The sequence below is a fragment of the Symphalangus syndactylus genome, chromosome 3 (assembly GCF_028878055.3).
Source record: "Symphalangus syndactylus isolate Jambi chromosome 3, NHGRI_mSymSyn1-v2.1_pri, whole genome shotgun sequence".
Classification (NCBI taxonomy): Eukaryota; Metazoa; Chordata; class Mammalia; order Primates; family Hylobatidae; genus Symphalangus; species Symphalangus syndactylus.
The window spans coordinates 62,733,008-62,750,591 of NC_072425.2; the positions used below are offsets into that span (position 1 = coordinate 62,733,008).

Sequence of the window (17,584 nt, forward strand, 5' to 3'; positions counted from 1 at the left end):
CTAACCCAGTGGGATGAGCCTCTGTTCCCTGATGACTCCAGCCCCTGCTCCCTGGAGCAGCTTCCCTTCCCACTGGTGTCTTCCTGTTGAAGTATTTTCTGTCTTTCAAAGCCCACTTGAGTTGCTGCCTCCTTCATGAAGCCTTCATGGATGCCTTCCCATCTATGGTCTCCCTCCAGTTGCACTGTGAAACATCTTATGACACTTCTCACACTTTGAGCTTGGATTATAATCGTGTACAAGCCGTGTTTCTATCTGCTTCCTCCCCAGTGGGATGGAAGTTCCCAAAGTCTTGTCCCTTGAGCATAGACACCCAGGAAACAAATGTTCGTTGCCTTGAATAGGTGGGAGACAGGTCCAGGATTGTGTAAGACCCTGTGATTCATTCTTTTCTACAGGAGATCCTTGGTTCGCATTTTCGAATTATTAAGTAGTGTTGGCTTATAAGAGGTAACCCTGAACTTGTTTTCACACCCTCAAGGCTGGATTTAATTGGTATTGTTTAGTTCAGCATAACTTGAATTCATTTTTAGTTTTAGGATATTTATTCCCCTGAGCTCTGTGGAGATCATTGGTAAGAGAAATTCCAAAGTTTAGTTAGACTTTTTTTTTTTTTTTTTCTGGCACTGTAGCACTGCTGTTCTCCCTATAAATACCTGGGGGCTGTGCTCTACCTGCCTTATATATTAGCACCTAGAGGTCAGTAATAACTCAGGCTAATAATAGTTTGGCTTAAGAGTCTAGGGTAGTTACAGGTCCTTTCACCCTATGTTTTAATGCCAGACATGTAATTTAGAAATCTTCTACCCACTTGTTTAGTGTTTAAATAAATCTTTAAAGTACCTTTTTGGTTTACAGCCTAAAGGGAAAAGAAAAATCTTAAAATTGGGGTAAAATTGCCTCATAGGAAAACACTTGGAGCAGTGATTAGATACCCTTTCCAGGCTTTTAGCCAAGAAAAAGTTTCAGTGGCCAGGGGCTTCCCCCTTTTACCCCACTTTTTCTGTTTCTGATCTTCTGGTTTCTCTGTTTTTGTCTAGATTCCACAGCTTGCTTATTTAGTGGACTTGAAAATTGATTCAGCCTTCTTTTTATTTGATGGGGTTGTATGACTCTGGGTTCTCCAGAGAAACAGAACCAATAAACTATAGATATGGATATGGAGGAGTTATTTGGAGGGATTGGCTCACATGACTGTGTAGACTGAGAAATCCCATGATTTATTGTCTGCAAGCTGGAGGCCTGGGAAAGCCGGCGTAGCTCTACTCCAAGCTGAGGCCCGAGAACCAGCAGCACTGATAATCAAGAGCAGCAAGTAGATGTTCCAGCTCAAGCAAAGGGCACATTTGCTCCTCCTCTAACTTTCTGTCCTGTCCAGGCCTTCAGTGATACCCACCTGCATTGGTGAGGGGACCTTCTTTACTCAGGTTTCCTATTCAAATGCTAATCTCTTCTAGAAACAGCCCCAGAGGCACACCTAGAAATAGTTTTATCAGCCACCCTGGTGTCCCTTAGTTGATTTAATCAAGTTGACATATAAAATTGACCATCACAGTGATATTTGGGTAGGTTTTTTTTTTTTTTTTGGTCTATTAAATGCTAAAAATAACATGCCCGTTTTGTTCCTTATTATTGCCATGTGGGCATTAGTTTAACTTCTGTTTTTCTACCTTCTGATATAGGAATATGTAGCTTAATTTTTTGAAATTAAGTTGAGGTGAGGCCCTTCCTTTTTAAAAAGAAAAATGAGATGCGGATCTCCAGGGTGACCTCGAACTCCTGAGCTCAGGGGATCCTCCTGCCTCAGCCTCCTGAGTAGCTGGGAGGACCTTCCTTTTGATGTCAGTTGTGTTTAGCTACAATAATTCCTCACTTTACTTCTCTCTGTCCCTCTTCACCTTGTCAGAAATGACTTTTGGTTTATGGGATATAAATATACTGTGTATATTTCTTGCTTGGATAATGCTCGTTTTTGTCTGTAGTGATAGTTCCTTTGCTGGAATTTTTTAGTTTAGCTTTGAAATAGCAATATATTAAGCCTCTTTTTGTTTTACTTTCCATCCAAGAATTTCTCCATTTGTATCTTTGTCCTGTTTTGGAGCCTTGTTCCTGCCCCAGCATGTTGAGAAGTTTGGAAACGTGTAATTGATAGAGGAAGTTAGGTCCTAGAACTCAGAATCTTAAATGTTGACTTTGGCTGGAATACTTCCTCATTTATCAACTTAGGTCATCTGTTTCTTGTTTTCTTTGTTTGTAATCTTCTTTTACATATCCATTTTAAGAAGTTTGGTATTTGCCTTTTTAAAAAAAATGAAAATAGAGTGTATGCATCTAAATAAGGAAACAAAGAGTCCCCCAACCTAATGCTTTGAAGTTTGCCGCTTTCAAGTTAGTTGTTAATAAAGCCGTCCGTTAACGCAGAAATGCTGTCTTCCAAATAAGGTGGGAATTATACCCTGTTCTGCATATTTTCTATTTGGAAGAATACGCGAGTGGCCAAACTGGGAAAATTTTGTAGATGTTATGGGTTAGATGTGCAGACCCTTAAAAAAAATTGACAGAGGAAGGTTTTACCCATAGCAGGTAAATTATACTTTCTTCTAAAATCATAGAATAATAAGACTGATTTTCTTATGAGCCCCATGTCACTATTCCTCCCAGCCACCAACTTTATTAGTTTTCAGGCTAAGAGTATCCTCCGGAACCATAAATTACATTATTCTCATCCATTCTATAAGGAACCCAGCCCCCACAGTCACACTCACGATGTCGACATGCCTTATGTTGCTCACGTTGTGTGGGGTAGGTGTCTTTGTCCTGGTGGGTCCCACGTTATCCCTCTTGAGGGGATAACGTCACAGATAGTGCTGACGTGGAAGCTAAGGTAAAGATTAACAGCTCCACTTTTGCAGCTGGGCTGAGCTGGAGTTGGTCTACCGCTTAATAGCTGGGTGGTTATGGGCGAGTTACTTAGCCTCTCCTGTGCCACCTTCCCTCATCTCTAAACAGTAAGGGGATAGTGAGCCCCCTCCTGTGACGTGGCAAACAAAGGTTGACTATATTGCGCTTCATAGTTTTCTTGAAGTCCTTTCCCATGTGGCTTCATTACTTCACACCTCAGCAGTCCTGTTCATAGGCTAAGTTTTGTCAGGGCACGTTGTAAAAATGGGGAAATGAGGCTCAAGTTGGTTAGGCATGGTGCCCACATGTTACTGGTCATTAAACTGAAGCAATTGCTTGTGCCTTCTGACTTCTTGCACTTGACTGTGTGGGTCCTGCTTTCCAGGGCCCAGATGCAGGATGGAGCTTGTTCCATGTGACCTCTGGTTGCTTCTGCCACAGCTTGCTTGGGAAGGGCCCAGCATCCACTGGATTTAGCTGGCTTAGGGGAAAGCTATGGATTTCACTTCATTATTGTCATTGCTTTCACTGTCTTTTTTGTGGTCTAAGTCTGCTCTCTAGAGACTGCCTTTCCCCCTTAGGAAAACTGCTACCATCTCGTAGTGACATTTGGTATAATTGCTAGACATTGCCTGGGAAAAGTTGGCTGGCATAACTCAGGGGCTTAGAGAGGAATGCCCACCTTATTTTAGCAGATTTTCCTTACCAGGGCAACTTTTCCTCAATATATAAGTGATTAGGTAACAGTAGACAGCTTGTGGTGTTCTGATCCATTGATAAAGTGCCGGCTGGCGAAACCTTCTGCCTACCCCTGAAGAACGCTGGAATGGGAAAGACATAAATGTTCACCGCATGAGAAATACTACTAGAGAGGTTAGTAGGAAAGGTTAGGACCCTGGGAAAGAATCATCAAGGCTGGGGAGGTCATGGCAGGCAGAGGGAGGGAGGAAGCGGCGTGTACTTGGGAGGGAGGCGGTGCTATTCTAGCAGGAGGGAACAGTTTGTGCGCAACTTGGAGATGTGACGGCATGTGATATTTTAGGGGACTGGCCTGTTGTCCTACGTGGCTGGGAGTTTAAGGTCACATGAAATAAGACTTGTTGGCACTAAATTGTAAAGGGCTTCATGAGCCCTAAAGAGCTTGAAGAGTGAATGAAGGTTTTTGACACGATCAGATTTTTGATCCTTGTTAATATAGCTAACAATTTCACATCCAGAGTGCCAAGTCCATAGGCAGCGGGGCTTGACCGCAGCCATCATCTCCGGGGTCTGTGGTTCTTCATTATTGTTTACTTGATTCTGCCACTGCAGATCCTATTTCCAGGAAACCAACAACCCTGTAAACACCTGTTTTCCTTTGACCACAGAACACAGCATAGTTTTATTAACAGGAGCCTGGTCTGCTAGGAAAAATCAACCTGCCCCCTTGGAACACAGTCTTGTTTTCCAGTTCACTGTGGCTGCGAAGGAGCCTGATGGGGACTCTTTGCTTTTAGTTCCTTCACCTCTGCTGTGTGCCCAGTAAATGAAAAGCCCCCTGCTCTTAATGGGTTTTTATTTCATTCACTTTTTACATCTGTCAAGTCGACTGGGCTTTATTCTTTTCGATTCTGACACCAGACTTCAGAATCAGAAGCGATCCTGATCTGTAGGAGCTTGATTCAGAAAGCTAGGTGGGGGCTGGGGCTCAGTTCTGAGGCTTTCTGAGATGCAGGTGGGCTTCGCTGTGTGGCCCCTAATGAGGGATCCAGGACTGACTTTCTGCCCTGCAGTTTGCCACGATTCTATCCAAACATCCATCTCTACGCTTTGGGCGTTTGTTCTAGTCTTTGCAGAATGCCATTTCCCCCACTCTCACCTTTGATGACTTACAAATTTTGTGTTTTTTGTTACCTCGTCACTGCCCTTGTGCTTTCCTGATCCCCACCCTGCGTCTTCCTCCCTTTCCACATTCCCTGACCCACATACTTGTCCACTGGTTGAGATAAAGCCCTCAATTCAACATATCTTCACTTGGCTTTTTTTTAATTCATGGTGGTGCGATAACAATACTGTCATTTCCTGAAGACTCATTGCAGGTGTCAAGTGCTGTGCTAAGTGTTTTGCAGCTGTTACCACTTTAATCCTTACAGCAACCCCTGCGACCTCTATATTTTATTATTCCTATCTTATGGATCACGAAACGGACACATTCTCGACTGCAGGCTGGCTGATTGGCAAGACCGCAGTTGATGTGGCCAGAGAACCAGAGAGAGGTTCATTTAACAGCAAAGTTTGGGCACTTGATTTGGCTGTGGACCTAATCTAATGTGTTAACTGGTTAACAGCCTTCCCCTCGGCTTTCTCTTGAATAAGTAAATGAATCCAAACTTTAAATATTGGAATACCATACCCACACAGAAAAGTGCATGAATCATACGTGTCTAGCTCAGTGACTTTTCACCAAAGGCAGCCACCTGTGTAACCAGCCCTTGGATCAAGGAACAGGGCAGGATCATTGCCCAGAAACCCCTGCCATGCCCCTTGCAGTCACGAAGGTTAACCACCTCCTTGACTTTCAATACTGCAGATGAGTTTTGCCTGTGTTCGAAATTCTAGAAATGCAGTCATTTCCATGTCCATTATTTTGTATCTGGCTTCATTCTGAATTCAGGTGTGAGCGATATTGATGAATACTCACTATCTGTTTATATATTCCTCTTTCTGATTGGTTTTACTTTTCCTACTTCCTCAACCAGTAGAGAAAGTTAAGTTTCCTTCTGGGATCCCTTTACCATTGTCATGATGAGCCCTCATTGTGGCCTTTTATTGAAAAAGCTCTGTTATTATTGTAGGTGAATAATTTCCTCCCCTGGTTTTTCCCTTCCAGTTGATCCCTCCTAAAGACTCATCCGCCCTTTGTGTTGCTCTGGTGTGTTCATTTGATTTGGCTCTCCAGCACTGCGGGCAGCACCAGCTTCCTGCGAGGCCCCCTGTGACTGATGTATTAACATCCATATGGGTTTCCCGTGGGATGGATGAGTGTTCACAGCTTCTGACAGCAGCTCGCTGTATTGTGAATCAATTTTAAATTGCCTCCGTATGATGATCGCAGGCCTCCTGTGCAGTTTAAAGAAGAGGACACCTGGGAGAGAAGTGGGTGTCTTCCAAAGATCAGTAGACAGATCTCCCGTCTGTTACTCGGTGCATCTATTTAATCTGGAACATTTAACTCTATGATAAGCAGGCTTCCAGTTGGAGGAAGATAAAATTTCCTTTCTCTGAAATATCTGAGATTGCTGAAAGGGTGCCTCATGGAAACCTGGCCTTACCTGGAGGTGCCCAGCTTGATTTGTGGTACACAGAGAAAAACTAATCCTCACATATGTCATTTCTCTCATAGCACCGAGATCTTTGAGAAGCAGTTTCTCCATCTTAACCACCATCCTTATAAATCATGTGCAACTCAATTGTTTTACTTTTATTTTTTTAATTATTATTATTATTATTTTTTTTGAGACAGAGTCCCTTTTGCCCAGGCTGGAGTGCAGTGGCGCGATCTCGGCTCACTGCAAGCTCCGCCTCCCGGGTTCACGCCATTCTCCTGCCTCAGCCTCCCGAGTAGCTGGGACTATAGGCACCCGCCACCACACCTGGCTAATTTTTTTGCATTTTTAGTAGAGATAGGGTTTCACTCTGTTAGCCAGGATGGCCTTGATCTCCTGATCTCATAATCCGCCTGCCTCGGCCTCCCAGAGTGCTGGGAATACAGGCGTGAGCCACCACGCCCAGCCTCAATTGTTTAATTTTATGGAAATTTACTTGTCATTTCTTCAGTATCACCTGGCTATTTTTTTGTTGTTTTTGGACCCAGAGCATGGAGCCTGATTCTGAGTCATAGAACTTGGCTACTGGACTTTGTTTGTTGAGCATTCTTCAAAGCCTAGAATTCTTGTAGGACATGAATAGACTTAAACTCCCATAGTTCTGTGGCAGTCTTCAAGGGCAACAAAATGCTATTTGATTATGACTCCAAATATCCCATAATAAGTGGCATAGGTTCCTGTTCAACTAACTATAATGTGCATGTTGAAATACCACGTGGACTCGATATATTGCTAAGGACACCAAATAATCCTGTTGGATAAAAAATGAAATTGAGTGGTTTGGTGATGTGAGAGCTTTGAGCTATATTGTTTTTATATGTGTATTTATTTCCTAGGACAGTCTCCATGGTTCCCATTATATGTGCTTATTCATTCAAATTAAGAGTAACATTAAGGATTTGGGCCAAAAAGCTATTTACTTTTAGTTACTGGAACCGATTTGCCAGCAGATAACAGATTGAGATTGTGTCCTGTGGTTGAAAAAAGTCTTCATGTGTCTGATGTTTTGCTTTTATGGAGGGAAGATAATAGCATGCATTTTATTTTCAAGCAAATGTATGTGGGTTTTAAGTGCAGGGTGGTAGAGACCTGGCATAATCGGTTTTCAGTTTTGTGCTTGCTAAGTTACTTTACAAAATTTGAGTTTGTATTAAAATGAAAATTTAAGCTCTGTGTTAGTACTCATGGTGTTTACATTATATTTAAAGCTGCCAATGACAAGCTCCAGAAAGGGCCCAGACTTTCTCGAGGGTAATGGGAAGGAGGAAGCAGTGCATACTTCACTTATTGTTTATGGTTTGAACTTCTAGCTCTCCTAGTCATTTCAAGTTAAGAAAGTGGAAGTAGTGGTCTTCAAAGTAGAATGTGCATATATATATATTTTTTTAAGATGGAGTCTCGCTCTTGTCGCCCAGGCTGGAGTGCAGTGGCGCGATCTCATTCTCATTGTTCAACTCCCATTTATGAGTGAGAACATACAGGGTTTGGTTTTCTGTTCCTGTGTTAGTTTGCTGGGAATGATGGTTTCCAGTTTCATCCATGTCTCTGCAAGGGACATGAACTCATCCTTTTTTTTTTATGGCTTCATAGTATTCCATGGTGTGTATGTGCCACATTTTCTTTATCCAGTCTGTCATTGAAGGGCATTGGGGTTGGTTCCAAATCTTTGCTATCCAGCAATTGATTTCTGTCTTTGAAATCAACCTGTGGCCCAGAGAGGCTATAGGAGCACCAGTCGTCTTGCTCTTAGCTCAGGCAGTGGGAAGGAAGAAGAGAAGAGGGCAGGTATGCTCTCTCCCTATTTATTTTTTTAGAGCAGTTATAGGTTCTTGGCAAAATAGAGTGGAAAGTTACAGAGAGTTCCCATATCCCCCATCCCTCTCCTCTCTTTCAAGTTCAGAACTTCCTCAAAATGCCATCTAACAGCTTCTTCTTATACCTCATTGGTCAGAACATAGGCAGGCCAGGGTAAAGGAGAGCGGAGAAGACTAGTTTTTTAGCTGGGCACTTTGCTGCCTTGTGGCGTTCCTAACCAAGGTAGGCAAGGAAGATTGTTGAGTAGGAAACCTAAAATCTCTGTTTAAAGCCATATAAGATAATCTTATTTTCTCTTCCTTAAGCACAAGAAAGTTGAAGTCCAAACCATAAACTGGTATTTTTAGAAAGCTGTTTTTTTGGGGGTTGTTTTTGCTGTTGAAATACACTATCTACTCTGTTTAATTATTATTAGTTCTTAAGGGCTTCATCTTTAGCAGAGAAAATAATCATTTAAAATTATACTAAGAAATCATACAATTACACAAGATACATGGAAGGAGGTATTTTATGTTCATTTGGAAGTACATTAAGTGTTTTATAATGAGATTTGAGGGAATGCTTTACAGAATGGGTAAGAACAATTTAAAACCTTTAAAAAATTCTAAATACAGTTCAATATGTATGTCATTTGGTACACGCTAGATTTCTGCTATTAATTATTTTAAATTTGCACCATCAGTAAATACTTCGACTTGTATTGATTTCAAAGGAAACTATACAAGAGAATCTTTCCTTTTTTTCGTCTTTTTCGTAGTCGTAGCACATTGCCGAGATAACGACTGCTTCCTCTGTAAATGTGTTTTGTGTCTTCTCTCCAATTGTTTTTCCAAAAGTGCATACTCCTTCCACGTTACTGCAGACGGTCAAATGCAGCCTGTCCCTTTTCCCCCCGACGCCCTCATTGGACCTGGAATCCCCCGGCATGCTCGCCAGATCAACACCCTCAACCACGGGGAGGTGGTGTGTGCGGTGACCATCAGCAACCCCACGAGACACGTGTATACGGGCGGGAAGGGCTGCGTCAAGGTCTGGGACATCAGCCACCCTGGCAATAAGAGTCCTGTCTCCCAGCTCGACTGTCTGGTGAGTGAACAGGAACTGGTGCACAAGGGCAATTTCTCCCTGGAGATTCAATAAGGAAATAGCTGTGTGGGCCTGGGTTTTATTCCCATTATGAGGAAATAGAAGCCCCTTCTGTTTCCTGTGTTGGGTATTTAACCCCCTCGGCTCCCCGTTTAAATGCGAAGGTTTCATTTGTTGCTGTTGTACTGGCTAAATCCCAGAGTTGATGGATTTCTTTTTAAAAAATATTTTACAGTGGTTTACAGAGGCTGTCCTTGTGTATGGATGTGTGTTACAAAAGAGAGTTTCCCATTTAATGGACAAAAGCACAACTTGGCCTGGACTCTGATCCTTGCCATCCACTCGGTTTTTAATTGACCTATAGCCTTTAGATAAATACAGAATAGTAAATATTTGATAACATGGCATAAAAACCATTCTGAACAGGGTCTGTGTTTTTAAGGGAGACCTGAGAGAGCTGGTTAGGTTTTATGACCTTAACTTCAGGAAAGGGTTAAAGGCTGTCACTGCAAAGACCCAGGACAGCCATCAACAAAAGAGAGCAGTGAGAATGCTTTCCCAGAGTACCTAAGCCACATCCACTCAGAGTCTGAGAATTCCATTTTGCATTTTTCAGGGACATAAAACAGAGCCTGAGAATACCATTTTGCATTTTTCAGGGACATAAAACATGTTGGGACATGTTCCGATCTCTCTCTCTCTCTTTTTTTTTTGGGACGGAGTCTCGCTGTGTCGCACAGGCTGGAGTGCAGTGGCTGGATCTCAGCTCACTGCAGGCTCCGCCTCCCGCGTTCACGCCATTCTCCTGCCTCAGCCTCCCTAGTAGCTGGGACTACAGGCGCCCACCACCACGCCCGGCTAATTTTTTGTATTTTTAGTAGAGATGGGGTTTCACCGTGTTAGCCAGGATGGTCTCTATCTCCTGACCTTGTGATCCACCCACCTCGGCCTCCCAAAGTGCTGGGATTATAGGCGTGAGCCACCGCGCCCGGCCATGTTCTGATCTCTAAACTATAACCCCAGGATTTACAGAGCACATACCACTGGCCTTAAGCAGACTCCGAGCTGCCCTGCCCTTCCCTGGCGTGGTGTCTGCCTGCACTCTGCTGTTGAAGATGGTGCCATGTACCCACTGCCTGCCTGGAAAATTGTAGGGATTACGGAGAAAGTGTTTCCAAAAAGCAGAGTGGCAGTGTTTTTGAAACACAGACTTTTTTAGCATAGTTATTAGTGCATTTTTTAAAAAAACCAAATAACTTCAAAATGTCTTCATTCATGAAATTCGTATTTAAATATGGCCCAATATTCTATAGCAGTAGGAGTATCCTTTGTTGAAGTCACGTGCTTAAAATTTCTTTAATCTTTGAAAGATAATCCATCTTTAAAAGCATGTAAGCAAACTTTAGCCATATCTGCATCTTTCAGGGGTTGATCATGTGAGGGGCCCCCCACCCCCTTCATATGTGTTGGTTTTGATGGAAAGATGCCTGCTTTTATCAGGTTCTTTGGCCTTTGCATCGAGGGGCTTAAATATAACAGCAGCCACATGACAACTTGAGAAAGAAGCTCTGGTAAATTCTTAGCAAGAATCCTTCTGACTAATGAGGTAATGTGCTAAGTATAAAGAAGACCGAAACATAGAGGGTGGGCCTGCAGTTTCCAAGAGGTAAATAATGCAGGATGTTGAGGTAGATTTATAAACTAGCTTGGAAAAGTGGTTTCTTCTCAGGGAACTATGTGTACACCTGTACCTCATACCTAGATAGTTTCAGCTCTGTGACGCAGGACACCAGAAGCAGTTACCTAAGCTCCTATGAATTTGTTTTGTTTACTATTTTGAAGGAGACAGTTGTACTTGGACCCCAATCTTGACTAGAGAACTCTTGATGTGTTAGAGTGTCCATGAAACGCCACTCTTAAAAAACCAAGACTGCCATTAGAGAACATGGTGCTATGATTGCTCGGTAATTCATTATAGCAATGAATTATGTTTATTTTACAGAACAGAGACAATTATATCCGTTCCTGTAAATTGCTACCTGATGGCTGCACTCTCATAGTGGGAGGGGAAGCCAGTACTTTGTCCATTTGGGACCTGGCGGCTCCAACCCCACGCATCAAGGCGGAGCTGACGTCCTCGGCCCCCGCCTGCTACGCCCTGGCCATCAGCCCCGATTCCAAGGTCTGCTTCTCATGCTGCAGCGACGGCAACATCGCTGTGTGGGATCTGCACAACCAGACACTAGTGAGGTAAGCAAAGATGGTCATCTGAGGAGGGGTTCACTTCTTGAGCAGCTGGGCCTATCACCTCTGCTTCTCTCTGGCTGCCCGCAGCCCACACAATAAAAGCCTCTTGAATGCCAGGCATGCGGCTAGGTGATGGGGGAACAAAGACAACTGTGTTGCTGCCTTTGGGGGGCTTACAGTCTTGCTACTATTCCTGGTGTCACTGAGACTTTCTATCTCCTTAGTGTGCCAATTCTTCAGCCCACATACAGACTCCAAACTTATTCTAAAAATATTTCTGGCTTTTGCCAAGGGGTGGCCTAATGTGGATTGCACGGCAGCACAAAAGGCCCTTGATACTAGATGTTTTGGGCTTTGGCTAGAATTTGGTGCAGACAAGAGCCAACTGATAAAAGATAACAGAAAATCAACAAAGGGACACGAGAAGAGGAGATTCTATGAATTTTGCCCACAAAATGGTTTTAAAGTATCTTAATAATGAAATAGGAGACCTGCCCAGGGGTGGTTCCACCCAGGAGCCCACAGGGCTCTGCCTGGCGTCCTGGCATCCGCCCCGTCACCATAGCAGCAGCTGCAGTTCTGGTACCCTTGTGTCTTTCCTCAGCTCCCCCACCAAATGCCCCCTTCAGAAGTCAGTGCTCACATCAGAGCTGTTCTCAAAAAGTCTTTTTAAAGTAAGCACGAATGAAACATGAAAGGTAAAATGAGCATGTGTTTTACTCTTGTTTCATCTTCGCTGGGAAGCCATCCCTGCGGATGGCGCAGTTTGGGGTCTGTGGCTTTTTTGGTAAGTCCCTTCTCATGCTGCACAGAGAAGGGACGGGCTCCAGAAGTCATCATGACAGCTCACTCTCTTCAGACCTCCGCTGTAGAAATCCATTAAGTGTCGTTGAGCCGGGCCTGGTCCCTGTGTGTGGGTGACAATGCGGCAGTTACTTTCCTCTTCTGTTTGCTGGGTAGTGTAGGTGAGCAAAATGGAATAATGGAGCCAGAGCCGAACGCCCTCTCAACCTTTTATCCTAGCAAAAGTTACTTGGTTTTTTTCTTTTTTTAAAACTCCATAAGTAGCACTTCCGAAATATCAATTCTAAGCACTTTTCAAATATTCCTCCACTTAGTCCTCATAACATCTGTCCTGCTATTTGCCCCATTTTATAGGTGAAGTGCCTGAGGCTCAGAGAGGGTAAGTTACTGGCTTCAGGTCACACAGTCAGATGTGGTGGAGCCAAGTTGAGGCCCAGGCATTCTGCTGTCTTGCTCTGAACCCTTGCTCCGTGCTGGCTCCTGGGGAGTAAATACCTGTTGGATAGAATGGAGTAACGTCTTACAAATCTTTCTCTGGACCGCCCACAGGTGGCTAGTGGCTGCCGCATGTAACAGGGCCATGTACAGCCTGTTGAATGTCTTTGTATCCACTGTAACCCAGCACGTTCTGAACAGTCATAGGATGTGCCTGAGAATAGTGCTGAAGTATATGGATGGAGGGAGGGCAGAGGGATGGGGGAGCAGCCGTCAGGTACTGTATGTCAGCAGAGGAAGGTGTTTTCAGTCAAGGAGGAACAGCATTTAATGAGTTAGAAAGGTCAAAAGAAGTCAGAGGGTCACTGGATTTCCAGAGCTGTTTGAAGGGAAGAAAAGCAACACTTTCACCAAGTGAAGCAGGGACTGCTCCAGGCCTGGGTGTTCTGTGGGGACGTCTGGGAAGCAAGTGGAAACACTGGAGGTCCACCTGCACGGCCGCAGGAGAGAGGACTCAACTTGGATCCTAAAGTGCAGAAGTTGGGGATGGCTTGCAGAGAGACGATTTTGAAAGTCATGGTTCACGTCTTGGCTTAGAATTTAGGGCAGTAGTGGTGCTTTTTCCTTCCCTTGCACTCTTTAAAATCCAAGCTCAGGTTGAAAGTTTGGAGCTCTACAGGAATGATAAGGTGTGGGGATCCTGGAGGAAGAAACAGCATGGTAACTTTCTTCTTGGTGTTGAAATTCCCACGCAGTTCTTTACTGGATCCCGCTTGGTTCTGAGGCTGGGTCTAGACTTTGCTCGCCTTTTCTGGCCGCTCCCCCACCAGCTCCCTCTCAGCATGCAGAACTGAGTCCACCAGTCACCGTCCCTGCTGGGGCTTACACTGACCTCCCCTCAGCAGCTCTGCTAGTTGCCTTGCACAGCATCTGTGCCCAGCAGATCCCTGTTGGCTGATCATTTCTGGTGGCGATTTTTGAATGAAGCACAAGGTTCTTTAAAGAACAACCTTGTGCTCCGCTTGGAGGCAGAGTCTTGCTGAGGTGCCCATAGGTCTGTCTCAGCAATTACCTCTGTCTCTGCCCAATGCCTCTGAGGTCAGGAGGCTGGCATGCGTGACCCTTTGTCTCTGGGAGTCCAGATTTCCTAACGCAGGGCTGTTTCTAACACAGAAAGCAAGGTTGAGTAAATACATGAGCTCATGCTCTGTTGGCACGTAGGGCATTGCTGTGTTGATTCACTCATGGAAACAGGAATGCTTCTGTACACCCTGTGCTTGTAACGTCCCCATTTCTTTCTCTCATGGACTCAGGCCTGCATGATTAAAGAACAGACCTTTATCTTTCCATAAGGAATACAATTGGGATTTTGTTTGTTTGTCTTTTATTTTCTATTTAACAGTTAAACACTTTTCCAGACCTGGAAAGAATTTTACCTTCCAGATGGATTTGTCAGAGTAGCATATTTAAGTTCTGGGTAGTGACCTGCAGTGGCATTCCATTTCTTTAGCACTTGGATCGTGAAAAAAGGGAAAGACAATCGCAGGTGCTGTTTCCCCTCCTCCTCGGGGGACGGTTAGTTTGATCTTGCACATCAGCAGACACTGGCGGATGACACACACACACGCACACACACAGGGTCCAAAACTAACAACACAACAGTGTTTACCTTGAGCTCTGGCAGGAAATCATTATTCAATCTGGTTTGTTTTATCAGGCAATTCCAGGGCCACACAGATGGAGCCAGCTGTATTGACATTTCTAATGATGGCACCAAGCTCTGGACAGGCGGTTTGGACAACACGGTCAGGTCCTGGGACCTGCGCGAGGGGCGGCAGCTGCAGCAGCACGACTTCACCTCCCAGGTAACTGAGTGGCTTCCGCCTGCCCCCGAGTCTGGGAGGTGGCTGGAGTGTGTCTTCCTCCTCACAAGCCTCCCTCCTTACCCTAGGATGGTAGTGGCTGGACAAACAGATCAGGGCAGAATTTGAGGTAACTAATTTAAAAACAACGACCACCACCTCCTCCTTCACCACCCTTGTCCCTACCTTCCCCAAAACTCCTAGAGTGGTTTTTAGAATCCTGCAGGTTAAGGCGTGTTCTGTGTTATATTTACATATGAGTTTGTTTAAGGGATTTGTACAGTGAGGAATGTATAGTTTTCCTTCAGCAGTGTTTGATCTGTGGCACATATTCTCACCATCTAATGCAGGAGTAGGAGATGATTTTTTGATTCCCAAATAAACAGAACTTGAGAAATCTGCAGAATGTCACAAAGAGTAAAGTCACAGCTGCTCTGAAAGTTCATTTATTTTGCCTGCACCAGAGAGCTTAAAAAAATGTACAGTACCTCAGTGATACCCATTTTATTCCTCATCCTTTAAAAAATGAACTTGTGGCTGACTAGATTTGCAGACTTTTGAAATAATATATAAATTGCAACTTTGTAGATTGTGAAAAGTATTTTGATATTCAGGGTCTGAATGTAGACTTGTTTTGGAAAAAACAGTGTTTGCCATTTTAAATGCTTTCTGGTGGTAGAATTGTTCTTTTGATCATGACTTGGCATTTTTTTTACCTTGTTTTGTAATAAAAATAATTCTACTCAGAAAACTAGGACAGAAACAGAAAACAAGCATATACACTTCTAAATTTCATATTCCTGTTAACATTTTGTTGAGTTTCTTAGAGTCTTGCTGTTTTCACTCTTTCCCAACATAAGCAGGATACAATTTTTATTCTGCCTTATTTTTAAACTTCTTAGAGAAATTCTCAAATACATATGAGTACAGCAAATGTCCAAGCATTTATGAAAGTACAGAGAATTGTACAATAAATGCCACATGCCCATCGCTCAGCTTTAAGTTATTTGGCCGTATGATAACTCTCGTTCCCACCCCCAAACACTGGATTATTTTAAAATAAATTCCAGCAGCATGTCATTTTATCCATAAGCACAGTCATGCACCATATAACCTTTTAGCCAAGGACAGACCACATATGTGACAGCGGTCCCTTAAGATTATAATACCATATTTTTACTGTACCTTTTCAATGTTTAGATGTATCTGGATATACAAATACTTCCCATTATGATACAGTTGCCTACAGTACTCAGTAGAGTAACATGCTGTGCAGGGTTGTAGCCTACGAGCGATAGGCTCCACTATCTAGATGTGTGTAAATGCACTCTCTGAAGTTCACACAATAAAGTCACCTAACGAGGCCGGGCATGGTGGCTCACGCCTGTAATCCCAGCACTTTGGGTGGCTGAGGCAGGCGGATCACGAGGTCAGGAGATCGAGACCATCCTGGCTAACACGGTGAAACCCCATCTCTACTAAAAATACAAAAACTTAGCTGGGCGTGGTGGCAGGCCCCTGTAGTCCCAGCTACTCGGGAGGCTGAGGCAGGAGAATGGCGTGAACCTGGGAGGCGGAGCTTGCAGTGAGCCGAGATCGCGCCACTGCACTCCAGCCTGGGAGACAGAGCGAGACCTCGTTTCAAAAAAAAAAAAAAAAAAAAAAAAAAGTCACCTAACGACACATTTCTCAGAACCTATCCCCCTCGATAGGTGATATATGATCGTATTTCAGTTAGTGTCTCTGAAAGGTAAAGCCTCCTTTAAAATGTACACATGAATGCCATTATTATTAGGAATCATTTCTTAATGTTATCCCAAAGGACAGAGGGGTTCAAATGTTTCCAGTTTCCTAAAGGTTTTGACACTTGGTTCATCTGCATTAGATCACTTGCTCTGTGGGCCTCCCCACAGTCTGTACTTGGCTGATTACTTCCCCCCATTCTTGCTATTTCCCCCCTTTTCACATTGCGTCTTCCCTTCCTAAGTGTATCAGGCAGAATCATGAGTGAGCCTGTCCTGCTCCTTGCAGATCTTCTCCCTGGGGTACTGCCCCACCGGGGAGTGGCTGGCAGTGGGCATGGAGAGCAGCAATGTGGAGGTGCTGCACGTGAACAAGCCCGACAAGTACCAGCTGCACCTGCACGAGAGCTGCGTGCTGTCCCTGAAATTTGCTTATTGTGGTGAGTTCAGCCGAAAGGAAACTGGCGGTCGTCGATGGCCCAAATGGAAAACGCTTCTTAAAAAAATATGGTAGAGATCATATCTGGAAAAAATGTTGTTCTCTGAGCAGCTGGACGCAATAATTCTATTGTTTTAATATGCCCTTCAGAGCACAGCAATGTCTGTTTCAGTCTGTTTTGCTAATTTGAGAAAAGTCAGCAGGCAATGTAATTGCCTAATACAAGGTTTGGACACAAGTTTGTTTTGGGGGGGTTGGGAGACAACAATGAGTTTCCACTCTGAAGAGGGGTGGGTGGGAATTTATTGAAGAATGGGGCAGGGGCAGTGGAAGTCATTATGAGCTGGCCATGATGAGGAATTCAGGGTTAGAGAAGCCGATATTTAGATATATCCAGATACTTAGTTACACTCTACAGTGAGGATGAAGAGGGAAGAAGTTCATGTGGAGACCCTTCTTGTGCACTGCAGATGGGCAGATATCTGTTCACAGGATGCATAGATGGATGGACAGACAGATGGATGGATGGATGGATAGATAGATGGATGGATGAGTGCCTATCACTTATTGAGCATTTTTCTTCATGCTATATGATGTGACTGGCATTTTACTTAAGTTGGATGTTTAATCCTTTAATTCCCATTAAAGATGGGAATTTTTAATCCCATTTTATCATGAGGAGACTGACTAAAATAGAACACATTCTTCATTGATTCTATATTTGAGGGTTACCGTGTGTTGGATATGATGCTACTAGTCCTGTATCCAGTGACTAAGGAGGCTGACACTTCTTAGATTATACCCAAGATCACTGATAAATCACTGAGGAGCCCAGATTAAAACCTCTGTTCATATCATGGACCAGTCCTTAGGGCATGATAGTTCATA

The 17,584-nt window shown here is 43.8% G+C and overlaps 1 protein-coding gene across 13 annotated transcripts in view; it reads left to right on the top strand.

The window, feature by feature from the left end:
• TLE1 (TLE family member 1, transcriptional corepressor) overlaps positions 1-17,584 on the top strand; it is a 106,405-nt gene that overhangs the window by 87,882 nt on the left and 939 nt on the right. For all 13 annotated transcript variants that reach the window (XM_055272146.2, XM_055272153.2, XM_055272144.2 and 10 more), the window contains 4 exons: positions 8,918-9,167; positions 11,170-11,417; positions 14,371-14,518; positions 16,547-16,697. In XM_055272146.2, the coding sequence (XP_055128121.1) occupies positions 8,918-9,167; positions 11,170-11,417; positions 14,371-14,518; positions 16,547-16,697 (797 nt within the window). The remainder of the gene's footprint in view (positions 1-8,917; positions 9,168-11,169; positions 11,418-14,370; positions 14,519-16,546; positions 16,698-17,584) is intronic.